Raw genomic sequence first — 13,298 nt, 5'->3', positions numbered from 1 at the left:
CAATAACATTTTTAAATCAATAGCAGAAATCTGTCTACAATTATTCAGGTAATTTCTGAGTTTCAAATGTCCAGAAATTTCTTTTGAAAATTTCAAAGTTTTCTGGAAAATTTCTGAGTTTTTCTCAAAGTTTTTGGCAGAAATGTACTTCTATTTTTCTATCTGCAAAAGCCGTCATAAACTGTTGTAAAACTCCCTTTAATTTTGGGATCTATGATAAACACCAGAATACTTTATTTACTTGATTTTCTGTTGGGTTTTTGTCCTGCGGTTAGCCACATGGCAAAAAGTTTGAAAAAAGAGAAACATTTAATTTGTTAAACCTTCCTTTATTTTTCTGGCCATGCAGAGTTGTGAATCCGGTCAGATGTTTGATTGTTGTTTCCCAGTCCTGACATGCTGTTGGTGCCGTACAGATCGGGGAGAAGGCGACATCAGACCAGTTTCTTGGCGATGAAGAAGTCTTTGAGTCGTTTGATCTGCCAGAAACCAACAGAGAGCAGGATGCAGGTTTGGATCACTGCCCACCACAACACCTTGCTGTTGGTTTCCTCACTGATCTGACGGAAAATCTCCTCTTTTTCCTGAACAAAGACAAAGACCCAGTTTAGGTGTTTGTTTATCATGCCTGGTGAATGTGAGGCAGATGTACCCGGTTGTACTCCTGCTGCCTGGTGATGTACGTCATCTGGCTGGTCAGGTGTTGCAGATTGCTCTCCAGAATCTGCAGGTTGTCTTTGGTCCGGTCCATGTTGGGATCTACCGAGTGCTCTCCCATCTGAACGTCCAAATGCAGCTTCTGTGGAACAAAGTGGTGAAAACCCCCAGAGTGCATTGCTCTTCTGTTTGGTTTGTGGTTATTGTCTCCGCAGGTCTCACCAGCCTTTCTCCAGCGAACACAGAGAACCTGGTGGTGTTGGTTTGGAAGCACAGGTGGTGCTGGCCGGAGGCGTGAGCTGTGAAGGTGAATTTTCCAAATTTTCCGTAGCGTTTGGACAACTGAACCTGAAAAGGGAAGAAAAATGTCCAAACTTTTTGCAATACGGGCCAAAATTGTAGATTCAAAAGTAATCACAGTCCAAAAAATCCAACCTGAAGTCAAGTAAATAAAGTATCCTGATATTTACTGTAGACCCAAAACTGAAAATGGATTTTTATGACAGTCTGTCAGAGCTTTGTAGATGGAAGAAACGGAGTAAATTTAAACCAAAAAACTCTGACATTTTGTGATTAATCTCAGAAATCTTTTAGAAAAATTTTCAACATTTCAAATTCAAAAAGTTTGAAGGTTTTTTGTAGAATATTTCTGAGATCATTTTAAAAATTTCTGATTTTTTTTTTTTGCCAGAAATTGACTACGGTACTTTTTTTTCTCCATGTTCCTAAGACGTCATAGCAGATTTTTGCTGTATTAGAAGAAAACCATCTAGTTTTCAGGTTCTTTTGGGCTCAACTGAATAAATTTATATTCAGTGATAAAAACAGGATTTGTGTCACTTTGTTTCCAAACGTTTACTTTATTTAGCCAAGTTTCAGGAAGGATAAAGGCTGATTTTTCCTCTGGAAATGTTCTGTGGTTGTTCAGATTCAGATCTAGCCGCTGTTATTTGTGTTTCAACACGGGAAGAAGATTTCCGACGTACTTCCTGGTTTGGGTCTCTGACGGTAACCGTGACGCCCAGGTGAGGCGAGTGGCTGAACGACGTGACGTCCCACGGCTCCAAGAAGAAGTTTCCTGCAGGTGGGAAACACAAAGCAGCTCAGCTTCATCCGGCCAGAAACCTGTCTGGGTTTTACAGATTTAAAGTCGCTGCTTGGACTTTAAATATGTCTGGATAGAAGGATACATTTGTGCTGCAGATGTGAAAAAATAAAACCAAAATGTATATTTTTATTTACAGAATTTAGAGAAACCTGCTTTTGATCGCTGTATTAAAACTCATTTCAAACGTAAACGGACCTGGACTCTGTTTTTAATCCTCAGAAGACGTTAAATATTTTTTCCATCAAAAACAATAAACAAAATTAAATCTTAAATCTTAAATTTTAATTTTAAAATCCTGTTCCTACAGAAAATCTGATTACTTTTATTTGATTAATTAAATCTGTTTATTGTTGAGTAGAGAAAATAAATCACATTCTTGATCATTTTCGTTTCTGAAAGTATTTTTGTGGCCCAGATTTTGTTGTAAATCATTAATTTGTCAGAATTATTGTGGATGATGATGGTTGTTGGCAGGAAAGATCTGCTGTAGCAGTCTGTATTACAGTGAATTTGAAGAAGCCTCTGACTGAAGATGCTTGTTTTTCTAAAACGTCCAGGGTTGTCCGTGGTTTTCTTGAGTTCATGTAAAACATAAACCCTTATTTAGTTCCTCTCCTCTGATTTAGGATTTCAGTGAAAGCGAGTGATTTCACTCTGAAGAACTAAATATTGTTTCTCTGTAGATGTCAGTGTGGGGTTGAATGTGTTATTTCTTTCAAGGAAATGATTGCTAGGATGATTTTTGAAGCAGAAACAGCTGAAAATCTTGTTTTAATGTCAGATGTGATAAAAACGTGATTAAAGCGACCAGGTGACCTGAGGAGTCCGGGTTGGAGGATTTGCTGTGCGCGTCTCACCTGTCACCAAGGTGTCCTCAGGAATCTCCTCTATGATGCATTTTTGCTCCTGCTCTCCCAGATCGAAGTACATGGCAGCGGCCAGCGGCAGGAAGCCCAGGAGCAGGAGAACCACCCGGAGGAAATCCATCCTGAATTCTCCAGAGTTTCACCGTTCAGACTGAAGAACGTCGTCGGTGTGGTGAGTTTACAGCCCACAGGCGGTTTGAGCCTGAGAAACCTGCAGCTGCTGCGCGATGTGACCTGTCTTTATCGCTGCCTGTGATTGGTTGAGCTGAGAGCCAATAGAAAAGCTGCAGCACAAATTCAAATGTCTGAAGCTCATCAGGGTTCCTGGGGCTAAAACAAATTATTATTTAGCAGCGCATACACTTTATGATGCACGACTCTGAGAGACTTTGATCTAGTTTTTCTCTGGACTCATTTATAGATTTATTCATAGATTAACATGTTTCCATGTGCACACTTCATATTTTATGTATTTATTCAGCCATTTATTTACATTTAATCATATTTAAATTATATGTAATTGCATATATATATATTTTAGATTGCTTTTGGTTATATTTGTATTTGTTAATATTTCTGCAGTAGTTTTCTCTTAGGGATCAATAAAGTATATTCTATTTTCTATTCAGACTGTAGAGTCAGAAATAAATAATATTACTGAGGTCATTTTACTGAATTTGACTCTAATTACATGAACTTCTCTGTTTCATGTCATCTTTATGTTCAGTTGATTATTTACTTGTATTTTTCCAAACTGAAGCAGTTAACTTATAGTTCAGCAACAAATCAATCACAATGAATAACAATAAAAACTCATTTCATGTGGTACTTTCCCACTTTATTAACTTTAGTAACTGCATCTGTTACAATGTTTTACTGTGTCATATAAAACTGTTTCAGATTTGTCTCAGTAACGTAGAGGAATACAGTTTCTATCGTTCAGATTCGTTATGCTGTACAGAACAGGTTAAAATCCTGTCAATAAATATAAACAACAGAAACACAGAATGTCTGTAAAACATGGCAGCTCTGTCTGGACTCACTTTGGGTCAAATGTAATTTAACAGGGTTTAAATTTGTGTAAAATGTTTCCAGTTTGTCTTCCAGTCGGCCGGTTTGATCATGAAAACTGAAGCGGTGTCTACTGGCTTGTTTGCCAGAACTACATCCGTTTGGAGCTGGAACCGATCTCAAACCTGACTCGGATCCGACCCGGTTGATCCACGGGATTAAACCGCGGACCGTTTGTGGTTCTTGGAGCGTCTGTGCCCGGTCCTGCCTTTCCTGGTTTTCTTCTCCTTCCTCCTCCTCCTCTCCTTCCTGTTCTTCCTCTCCTTCCTGTCCTGGCCTAGTCATAAGCAGTTGTCCGGGAAGCACTTCCTCTCCTCGTCCAGCAGGGGGCAGGCCGCTCCGTTGTTGGCCGGGTGCATGATGACGTAGCGGGTGCGGTGCTGCACACCTGAGTCGCCACACTTCCCTTTGCACAAACCCCAGGGCGACCAGGGGGAGACTTCGCAGTCCAGAGGGGTATCTGCAGAGGCAGAGGGGCAATAAACAGATAAAACACCCCAAACGTCGTCCCCACAGCGCGGCCACTCAAAATAAAGGAACAATGTCTGAGAAAACAGCAACCTTACAGCTGATACTGGAGTGAGAAAAGCAAATGAAACAACAAAATGTTGTTGCAGAATCAAACTTTGCTGGATGATAAACGATAATATTGTTTTTAGACAATTTTGAAATAACGGCATAATAATGTAAGAACAACAATATATAACAATATATGTAAACAAATGTTACTGGACGATAAATTGCACCAGAAATTATTGCGATAAACGATACTATTTTTATTTTCAGACAATTTTCAAATAAAAGTAAGAACAGATCAGAGATCAATAAATTTAAATTCTAAAGAACATTTAACACTAGACCTGGAAGATTTTAAATAAACAAAACATTAATTAAGAAATAAAAATTAATTATGAATCTCTGTAAACAAAATGATTCCTCAGAAAGGATTTGGTTGAGACCAAAGCACCAGACTGAAACTTTATCCTCCGCTTTTTGGTTGATAGAAAAAACGCTAAATTATGTAAATTATTGAGTTTGTTTTAATTGATTGTGTGATTAATTGATTTATTGCTTGTTGTGACAGGCCAATGCACCGATTGCAGTTTTCTGGCCGATCGCCGATTACCAATCTTTAAAAAGCCGGACCGTCTCCGATTTTGGACGATAACTGATTTCTTTATCTGAAATGTTTCTAATTTTGGCAGGAAAGTTGCTGAGTTGGCAGCAGTGGAGGAATGTCGTTAACTACGACCAATAAAACGAATCATAAACTAAATCATCCTTCCAAACAAGGTTCGGTTGAGACCGAAGACTTTGACCATCCTGTTTTTGGTAGAAAGAGAGAAACGATAAATGGAGATAATCAGTTTTAATTTATGGTGCGTTGAACTGATTTTACTGCGACAATCCCCGGCCTCTTGTGACTGGCAGTGATCGAGCTGCTTGATTTCACCTGCATCCGTTGATGAAAGTGATGGAAAAACGTCTGTTTTTGTCATTTCTTCTGCCTGTAAACTGGAGGAAAGGCCTCACATGGAGCCTGCTTTTGGTTTGGTGCTCCGCTCTGCTGCCTGATGCGACCAGGTTTCCAGCTGATTCGTATCGCAGTCGTGGGTTAGAGTGGAAAAGCAGAAGGCCTGGAGGCGGGCGGAAGCTGCTGAGTTTAACGTTTCCTTTATGCGTTAATGGGAAGCAGCAAGATGAGCTGATAAAATACTGCAGAGATGCAAACCGACGGGCTCTATGTCTCTGATGAAGCCGGTGCAGGTCAAAGGTCATGTTTTAGAAAAGACGTTAGCAGAGATGCTACGGACGAGTGGAAATGAAGGACAAACAGAAGGATGGAGCCCTGGGAATCGGGGCAGGAAACCCCAACAGCTTCTGAGGCGCAGTATTGTTTGTTGTGGTGTTGTCATGGGAACCGGCTTGTATTTAGTGATGCTGACTAAAACTGGTTCAGGTCCATTTAGAGGTTCTGAGTTTGGTTTCAGATGTTTTAACTCTTCTTACCAGCTTGTTCCTTTATAATTGACTCTTAATGGCCGCCATGTGTCAGCAGAGCAGATGGCGACTGGTCCGGTTCAACCCGGGCACCGTCATCTCTGCTGGGAATAATTGGACCAGCCGTCGTTTTTATCCGCCGGAGAGCAGATGTGGCCGCAATGCCCCGCAATGCTCAGGTTTCTGCTGGCATCTAATTGAGTTTAAGAGCCTGAAATGTTTTCCAAATGCTAGCATGAGTCAGAACCGCCAGGAACCGAGGCCAGGCTTGTGTTTTTACATTTTTGTTTATTTGAGTTTAAAATATTTCTATGCTAATCCCTCAAGTTGCATTTTTTTTATATTTCCCATCAGCCACTTAAAATTTAGGATTACGGACATTTTTCAAGATGGCCGCCCTTTTAAAACTTTTTATAACCAATTTATTCCATAAAATGTTACAAATTTTCATGACTTTGATTAACTTTTTGTCACATCATCTTCTTTCAACTTTAGTTATCCCATTTCTGCAACGTTACAGTAATAATATGTAGCAAAATCAGAAAGAGAGAGCATTAATGTTAGCATTAATGGTTAGTGTTAATGGTTAGCTTTAGCGTTAATGTTAGCATTAATGGTTAGTGTTAATGGTTAGCTTTAGCGTTAATGTTAGCATTAATGGTTAGTGTTAATGGTTAGCTTTAGCGTTAATGTTAGCATTAATGGTTAGTGTTAATGGTTAGCTTTAGCGTTAATGTTAGCATTAATGGTTAGTGTTAATGGTTAGCTTTAGCGTTAATGTTAGCATTAATGGTTAATGTTAATGGTTAGCTTTAGCGTTAATGTTAGCATTAATGGTTAGTGTTAATGGTTAGCTTTAGCGTTAATGTTAGCATTAATGGTTAGTGTTAATGGTTAGCTTTAGCGTTAATGTTAGCATTAATGGTTAATGTTAATGGTTAGCTTTAGCGTTAATGTTAGCATTAATGGTTAGTGTTAATGGTTAGCTTTAGCGTTAATGTTAGCATTAATGGTTAGTGTTAATGGTTAGCTTTAGCGTTAATGTTAGCATTAATGGTTAGTGTTAATGGTTAGCTTTAGCGTTAATGTTAGCATTAATGGTTAGTGTTAATGGTTAGCTTTAGCGTTAATGTTAGCATTAATGGTTAATGTTAATGGTTAGCGTTAGCTTCTGTTTTTTATGTGTTTAGTGGTTTAGCTTTAGCTTCTAGTCATTTTTGATCTACTTTGTTGTTTAGTGTTAGCATCTGCTAATTTTTGAGTTTAGTTGTTTAGCATCAGCTAAGATTCTTGTTTAGCAAAATAGTGGTTATAATATAATATAAATAATTTAACAGTGTTGCTTTGTTGGTTTATATTTTGACCATATGCAGAAATGGCTTCCACTGCATTTTACCTAATTAATCTCCATAAATGTGTTTAAAGCATCAGAGGAATATTCGGTCTTACTGATCAGCTTGTCTTTGATCTCGTTCCCCGTTGGCAGCAGGTTGGACTGCGTGGGCTCCAGCGGCAGGCTGATGATTTGATTCGTTTTCTTGATTTTTGTCAGTGTTACCTTGGCGATCGACGGTAAATGCTTCAGGCGGGGATAGAAGAAGGAGTTGGCCGGGTGGCTCGGGAAGGACGAGGTGATCTGGGGAAAATGACACAGTATGAATCCCAGAGCCGTTTCCATCACTTGGGCCAAAACTGTACATTCAAAAGTAATCACAGGCCAAAACAACCCACTTAAAATCAAGCAAATAAATTCCCCAGGTATGTATAGCAGATCCAAAAGATTCTTTCAAGAAGAAAATTTCCATCAAAAACTCAGAAATTTTGTGATTAATCTCAGAAATGTTATAGAAAAATGTTCAAACTAAATTTTTAGCATTGTAATTTTTCAGAATTTTCCAAATTATTCTGAATAATTCAGAATTTAAAGCTGATTTTGTTGCAGTGAAGTTGGCTTTTCAGTAAAAGTCTCTGGATAAACTTGGTTTGAGTTTTTCTTAAAACTTGGTTATAAAACATTAATGGTTCCTGTGTCAAAAAATTATGTTGTAACAATTTTTACCTTCATTACAAATTAAAAGTCTCCAAATTTCTATCAGTTTTGAAGTGCAGCTGGGGACCACACAGAGTCACTTCAAGGGCCACAAATGGCCCCGGGCCGCTCTTTGGACTCCCCGGCCCTTTCCTGATCTTTTGGTCTGTAGTTTTCACCAGAGCAGAATAAGGAGCAGCAGGAAGTTAAGTGAGACGGCGTCTGATTTGGTGAAAACCTGTTCTGGCTCAGAAGGTTTGTGGGTTTCTGCTGCTGCGCTCGGCTCACCGGCGTGATTCTGTCCTGCGGGATCGTCTCAAAGTTTGGGGAGGAGAAGGTGAATCCGCTGTCCGTTCCCGCGTCGTACGGGAACAGCTCCAGCGTCACTTTGTCCTTCCAGCGGTCGCCGTCACACAGATCCACGCCGTCCACGCCCACGAACCAGTCCGGGCTCGGCACCAGCCGCACCATGAACGACAGCTGCCACAGAAAGAGATGAGGGCGCAAAGTGGATCAACGAGACAACGACCGACATCACAGCGTGCAAACAGCTGGACAAGAACAGCGCTGGGAAGAGATTTATAACTGGAAGACACTTTAGAGGAATCTCAGTCCTTTTTTTGTTTCTGTTGAACAAAGCAGGAATCAGGATGTTATATTTAGTATTTCCCCGGTAAATGTTTGCTGTGACATTCTTGGCCGCCGCTAAAGTCATCCTGACACCAGCTTGCTGTGTTTGCCGACCCGTCGGGTGAAGGGTTCTCACACACTGTGTGACCAGTGGGGAGACTTACATAGGAGTGCCTGGCAAACACCTCAAACTCGGCGTCCATCTGGCCGGAGCCGCCCACAGCAGCAGGAGCAGAGAGGATCCCATAAACGCCCTGGATCTGCTCGCCGGCCGTCTCCACTTCCTTCATGATCGTCCAGGCCTCGCCTTTTTCCGCAAACTCCCTCACTCCGTTGCTGGCAAACTCATTACTTTGCCACATGTGGTAGTTGGAGCTGTGGGTCACCCCTGGAGCGCAGAGAGGAGGAAACTGAGGATTTCTATAATTGTTGCAACAAGGTTAGACTTTACGTGCATCCATAAAGGTCAATGAATAAACTGTTTCTGCTGTTTTAATGATCAATCAATGCTTAAAAATCAATCAAATTTTATTTGTATAGCACATTTCAGCAACAAGGCATTTCAAAGAGCTTTACATCATAAACACAAAGTCATGCAACATAGAATCAACAATCAAAACATTACATTAAGTCGTTAAATTCGTAATTGATTATGTTTCAAGTACGACTCTAAACGGGTGGGTGTTTAGTCGAGATTTAAAGGAAGTCAGTGTTTCAGCTGCTTTGCAGTTATCTGGGAGTTTGTTCCAGATTTGTGGCGCATAGATGCTGAATGCTGCTTCAGGCCTTAAAAAGTCTTTCCATTAGTTTTAAAAAATGTAATTTGGCCTTAAATACGTTCTTCTCAGGACTTTTGTTTGGCTAAGGCTAACGTTTGAGTTACTGCTAACTAGCTGCTAATTTACCTTTGCTAGCTAATTAGCTCAAATTTCTTGTCAGCTGGCTGGATGACGTTTATCTTTGCAACTGTCTGTCTCTGTTGCCAAACCAAACGAATTCAAATGATTTTCTTCTGGACTTGTCAGTTTTCATATTTAATGCCAGGAATCATCAGAGTGTGGCGTATGTTTTTACCGATCAGGTTGGACCACTGAGCAGGCGGGCGGTAGACAGGATACTGCTTAGGAAAAGCTGCCTGGGTCCATTTCCCTGTGAACGTGAGGCTGTAGTGGGCTGTTTCTGACGCCGTGCACACAGGGACGTCCGTTGGGACCGGCATCGACCCAGCGGCGGGGAGGAGAGTTAGCATCAGGACAAGCAGGTGACGGAGGGCGTCAGAGAAGGAGGGAGTCTTCCTGCTGGCTTCCATGATTGGTTCAGGTTGGAGAAGAAGTGAGGGTCTGAAAAATACAAAACACTTAGTGGAGAAAACGCCTTTCAGTCTAACTCAGACTCATTGGCTCTTATTGCTGTTTCTCAAATTCAGTGGCACCTAAAGAGAAGGGATTTTGTTTTTGATGTTGATTTTGTGTTTTTATGGGTTCTGTGAATTGAACCAGTGCCTTTCAGTTCTTACTAAACCAATCAAAGCATTTCCTACTCAATGTAGACAGGTGAAGAACTGTACACACACCTCCACATTTCTACCTTTTACTGCTTTATTTTACCTCCATAAACAAAACACTTTATAAACATGTACTCAAACTGTCACACGTCAGCTTGTTGTTCTTTCTATAGTTAAGTATTTCCCTGAATTATGACTGCAAATAATCCTACAAACATTCAGATTTCATGTTTAATTTAATCTTGTATACACTATCTTGTTTTTGTTCTGATTCTGACTCTTAAACCTGAGTAACTCAGCGACCGCCTGCTGGTGGATATTCTTCACTGGAGTCACATAAATCTCTTTCCTTACAGCAGACTGAATAGTTTCTAGAAAGTGACTGTAAATAACCATCAACGTGGGAACAAAATGTTTCCAATAAGTGATGTAAGTACCAAACATCACAAACGAAGAATCATCCGTTTTCTATCTGTACTCGCCAGTTTCACGTCAGACTGAATGATCCGATTCCGATTTTTCACCAAACCCAATCCAGTCGTATCTGATAGTTGTCAAAGTGTCTGCAGTCAAAGCTAGTTGCTGTTAGCTGGGATTTATCAGCTTCCTTCGTCTGCTGACCATCTGGTGACCGCGGCGGCAGCCATCTTTACTGCTGTAAACGGAGCACTGCGGGTGACGTCTACGTTTTTTGTGTTGGGGTCGTAAACCGTCCACACAGATGTCTGTTTGCGGTTGCTTTTAATTAGTGGTAGGACAAAAATCAGATTTCAGCAAGAAATCGTGGCCTGCAAAGAGACCATAGCTCATGGTAAACATGAAGCATCAACTATAAACAGAGGAAGAAGCCTCTGGTTTCATCTTTCTAACACCGACTCTGCATTTCTGACTCGTTTCTCCTGCTGGTTTTACAGCACTTAGCAATTTGGAACATGATCAAAGTAACTTGCCTGACATTGCTGGGGACATGGACCCAAACATTGAGCTGAACAGATTGACTCACGTGTCCCAACTGCCCCATTAGCGACTTTAACTGCCCTGGTAGGGTAATTGCTCTGACTAAAGCTTATAAACGTGGTAGCTTTGACCTGCTGCATATAATCATAGCTACATTTCAGAAATTAGTTTTAAACGGAATTAATATCTACACTGAAATAAAACTCTTATCAGCAATCTGTACTGCCGTGAGGCGATAGCTACCGTGACAGACGGGTAGGCGATAGCTACCATGATAGATGGGTAGGCGATAGCTACCATGATAGACGGTTAGGCGATAGCTACCGTGATAAACAGGTAGGCGATAGCTACCGTGATAAACAGGTAGGCGATAGCTACCGTGATAAACGGGTAGGCGATAGCTATCGTGAGAGACGGGTAGGCGATAGCTATCGTGAGAGACGGGTAGGCGATAGCTATCGTGAGAGACGGGTAGGCGATAGCTACCGTGACAGACGGGTAGGCGATAGCTATCGTGAGAGACGGGTAGGCGATAGCTACCGTGATAAACAGGTAGGCGATAGCTATCGTGAGAGACGGGTAGGCGATAGCTACCGTGACAGACGGGTAGGCGATAGCTATCGTGAGAGACGGGTAGGCGATAGCTACCGTGACAGACGGGTAGGCGATAGCTATCGTGACAGACGGGTAGGCGATAGCTACCGTGACAGACGGGTAGGTGATAGCTATCGTGACAGATGGGTAGGCGATAGCTACCGTGACAGACGGGTAGGCGATAGCTATCGTGAGAGACGGGTAGGCGATAGCTACCGTGACAGACGGGTAGGCGATAGCTATCGTGAGAGACGGGTAGGCGATAGCTACCGTGATAAACAGGTAGGCGATAGCTATCGTGAGAGACGGGTAGGCGATAGCTACCGTGACAGACGGGTAGGCGATAGCTATCGTGACAGACGGGTAGGCGATAGCTACCGTGACAGACGGGTAGGCGATAGCTATCGTGAGAGACGGGTAGGCGATAGCTACCGTGATAAACAGGTAGGCGATAGCTACCGTGATAAACGGGTAGGCGATAGCTACCGTGACAGACGGGTAGGCGATAGCTACCGTGATAAACGGGTAGGCGATAGCTACCGTGTCAAACGGTTAGGCGATAGCTACCGTGACAGACGGGTAGGCGATAGCTAACGTGAGAAACGGGTAGGCGATAGCTACCGTGAGAAACGGGTAGGCGATAGCTACCGTGACAGACGGGTAGGCGATAGCTACCGTGACAGACGGGTAGGCGATAGCTACCGTGAGAAACGGGTAGGCGATAGCTACCTTGATAAACGGGTAGGCGATAGCTACTGTGATAAACGGGTAGGCGATAGCTACGGTTCCTATTCCTGCTATGGGAGGTTACAGTGGTTGGAAGAGAAATTTGAGTCTTCCTTCTGAACCATGAAGGCAGTGGAGAACTTTTCAGAGTGTAGTCCTCAGCTGTAATCACCTGTCAGTTTGAGAGTTCATGCGTTCAGCTAGACACAGATACATAATTACACCTTGATTCATAAAACTGTAAAGACTTTTTATCAACCCAGCAGTTTAATTTGCAACACCCATGATTTTCCTCTGATTATCTGGTTGCTTTCTGCCTCTTCTCTTACTTGGTAACCACAGAGAATCGTCCATCTCCGTTTGCTTTCTGTCTCTCTCTGTCCACTTTAAGTATGTCTGCATGCAGGTCTAACAGCCTCCCATCAGTAACAGACCCAGTCTTTAGTTTGATTAGGCCGTGTTAGCACCAGGTGAAGGTGAGGAGATACTCACTGGTTCCAGCAGCGGATGATTGGAGAGGAAAGCTGGATGAGGGGTGGGGGAGCAGCGGTCCTGGCTGTCGGGATGAGTGACTGCAAGGATCCAAACTCCTTTCTCGCCTATTTATGTCTTCCAGGAGGTTCGCCCCCTCCTGCTCCCTCCCTCCTCTCCCCTCTGTTCCTCAGTGACGTCCCTTCATGCTCCCTGACTTTGGCTCTGTCTCTTGCTCTCTGCTGCTTCGTATAATTGGACATTTTAATGGATAATGTGCCCAGCAGATTGGGGAATGTCAGCCAGTTTGCTTTGAGGCTTTTTGAGTCATTTCACAGTTTGATTCGGTCTCTGAACCACAAGATAAGATCGATGAGGCTGAAATTCTCTCATGGTCCGTTTTAGACGGGACTTCAGCAGAGGCTGTTTGGTGTTTTCTATTCTGGAGATATTTGAACATAAAGTCTTTTAAGGTTTCCGTTGGTACCTGATTGCCAGTGTCAGAAACCTTGATTCAGAACAATAAAGTAACTATTTATGAAGGCCTTTGAAAAGCCTCTTTGATTGTCTCCTTGTGGTTTTGGAGCCTCGTTGACCTGGAGATGCAACTGTTTGCTGCCATTTTCCAGCACTGAGCTTTGGAGATGTTTCTGTCTCTATTACCATCGTCCTTACTGGTGGTGA

At 42.1% G+C, this 13,298-nt stretch overlaps 2 protein-coding genes and 1 long non-coding RNA gene across 8 annotated transcripts in view; 1 reads left to right on the top strand and 2 right to left on the bottom strand.

The window, feature by feature from the left end:
- Positions 1-13,298, top strand: part of LOC122836840 — a 39,631-nt gene that overhangs the window by 1,184 nt on the left and 25,149 nt on the right. Inside the window, exons 3-8 of one of the 5 annotated variants that reach the window (XR_006371624.1) lie at positions 417-510; positions 595-679; positions 873-964; positions 1,586-1,741; positions 2,684-2,803; positions 3,727-3,805. This is a non-coding gene — a long non-coding RNA (uncharacterized LOC122836840). Of the gene's footprint in view, positions 1-389; positions 511-594; positions 680-872; positions 965-1,585; positions 1,742-2,683; positions 2,804-3,726; positions 3,852-13,298 lie in introns of those variants that run through there. The other 4 variants (XR_006371626.1, XR_006371623.1, XR_006371627.1 and 1 more) reach the window with 4 other exon arrangements.
- si:ch211-255i20.3 (transmembrane emp24 domain-containing protein 11) lies at positions 435-2,752 on the bottom strand. Of its 2 annotated transcripts, none has more exons than XM_044126753.1 (5): positions 2,623-2,752; positions 1,644-1,735; positions 880-1,005; positions 653-799; positions 435-584 (listed from the first exon to the last, which is right to left on the bottom strand). In XM_044126753.1, the coding sequence occupies exons 1-5, from the start codon at positions 2,750-2,752 to the stop codon at positions 435-437; spliced, it is 645 nt and encodes a 214-aa protein (XP_043982688.1). The 2 variants fall into 2 exon arrangements, with proteins under 2 accessions (XP_043982688.1, XP_043982690.1); XM_044126755.1 differs by having other exon boundaries at positions 653-796.
- spon2b (spondin 2b, extracellular matrix protein) lies at positions 3,979-12,732 on the bottom strand. The gene is made up of 6 exons (XM_044126743.1): positions 12,636-12,732; positions 9,437-9,702; positions 8,527-8,750; positions 8,021-8,212; positions 7,153-7,339; positions 3,979-4,162 (listed from the first exon to the last, which is right to left on the bottom strand). The coding sequence occupies exons 2-6, from the start codon at positions 9,669-9,671 to the stop codon at positions 3,984-3,986; spliced, it is 1,017 nt and encodes a 338-aa protein (XP_043982678.1). The 5' UTR covers positions 9,672-9,702; positions 12,636-12,732; the 3' UTR covers positions 3,979-3,983.

This window comes from Gambusia affinis, linkage group LG09, assembly GCF_019740435.1.
Source record: "Gambusia affinis linkage group LG09, SWU_Gaff_1.0, whole genome shotgun sequence".
NCBI lineage: Eukaryota > Metazoa > Chordata > Actinopteri > Cyprinodontiformes > Poeciliidae > Gambusia > Gambusia affinis.
Note: the sequence above shows the minus strand (reverse complement) of the source record. Positions and strands in the feature narration are given on the sequence as shown.

Excerpts from the sequence above, each read along its gene's own strand:
- si:ch211-255i20.3 (XM_044126753.1), bottom strand. The coding sequence starts at position 2,752 with ATGGATTTCCTCCGGGTGGTTCTCCTGCTCCTGGGCTTCCTGCCGCTG. Across the intron at positions 1,736-2,622 it reads TGAGGACACCTTGGTGACAG|GAAACTTCTTCTTGGAGCCG; the intron begins GTGAGACGCGCA and ends TCCCACCTGCAG. Across the intron at positions 1,006-1,643 it reads TCAGAGACCCAAACCAGGAA|GTTCAGTTGTCCAAACGCTA; the intron begins GTACGTCGGAAA and ends TTCCCTTTTCAG.
- spon2b (XM_044126743.1), bottom strand. The coding sequence starts at position 9,671 with ATGGAAGCCAGCAGGAAGACTCCCTCCTTCTCTGACGCCCTCCGTCAC. Across the intron at positions 7,340-8,020 it reads CGCAGGACAGAATCACGCCG|ATCACCTCGTCCTTCCCGAG; the intron begins GTGAGCCGAGCG and ends CATTTTCCCCAG. Across the intron at positions 4,163-7,152 it reads GATCAAAGACAAGCTGATCA|ATACCCCTCTGGACTGCGAA; the intron begins GTAAGACCGAAT and ends CTGCCTCTGCAG.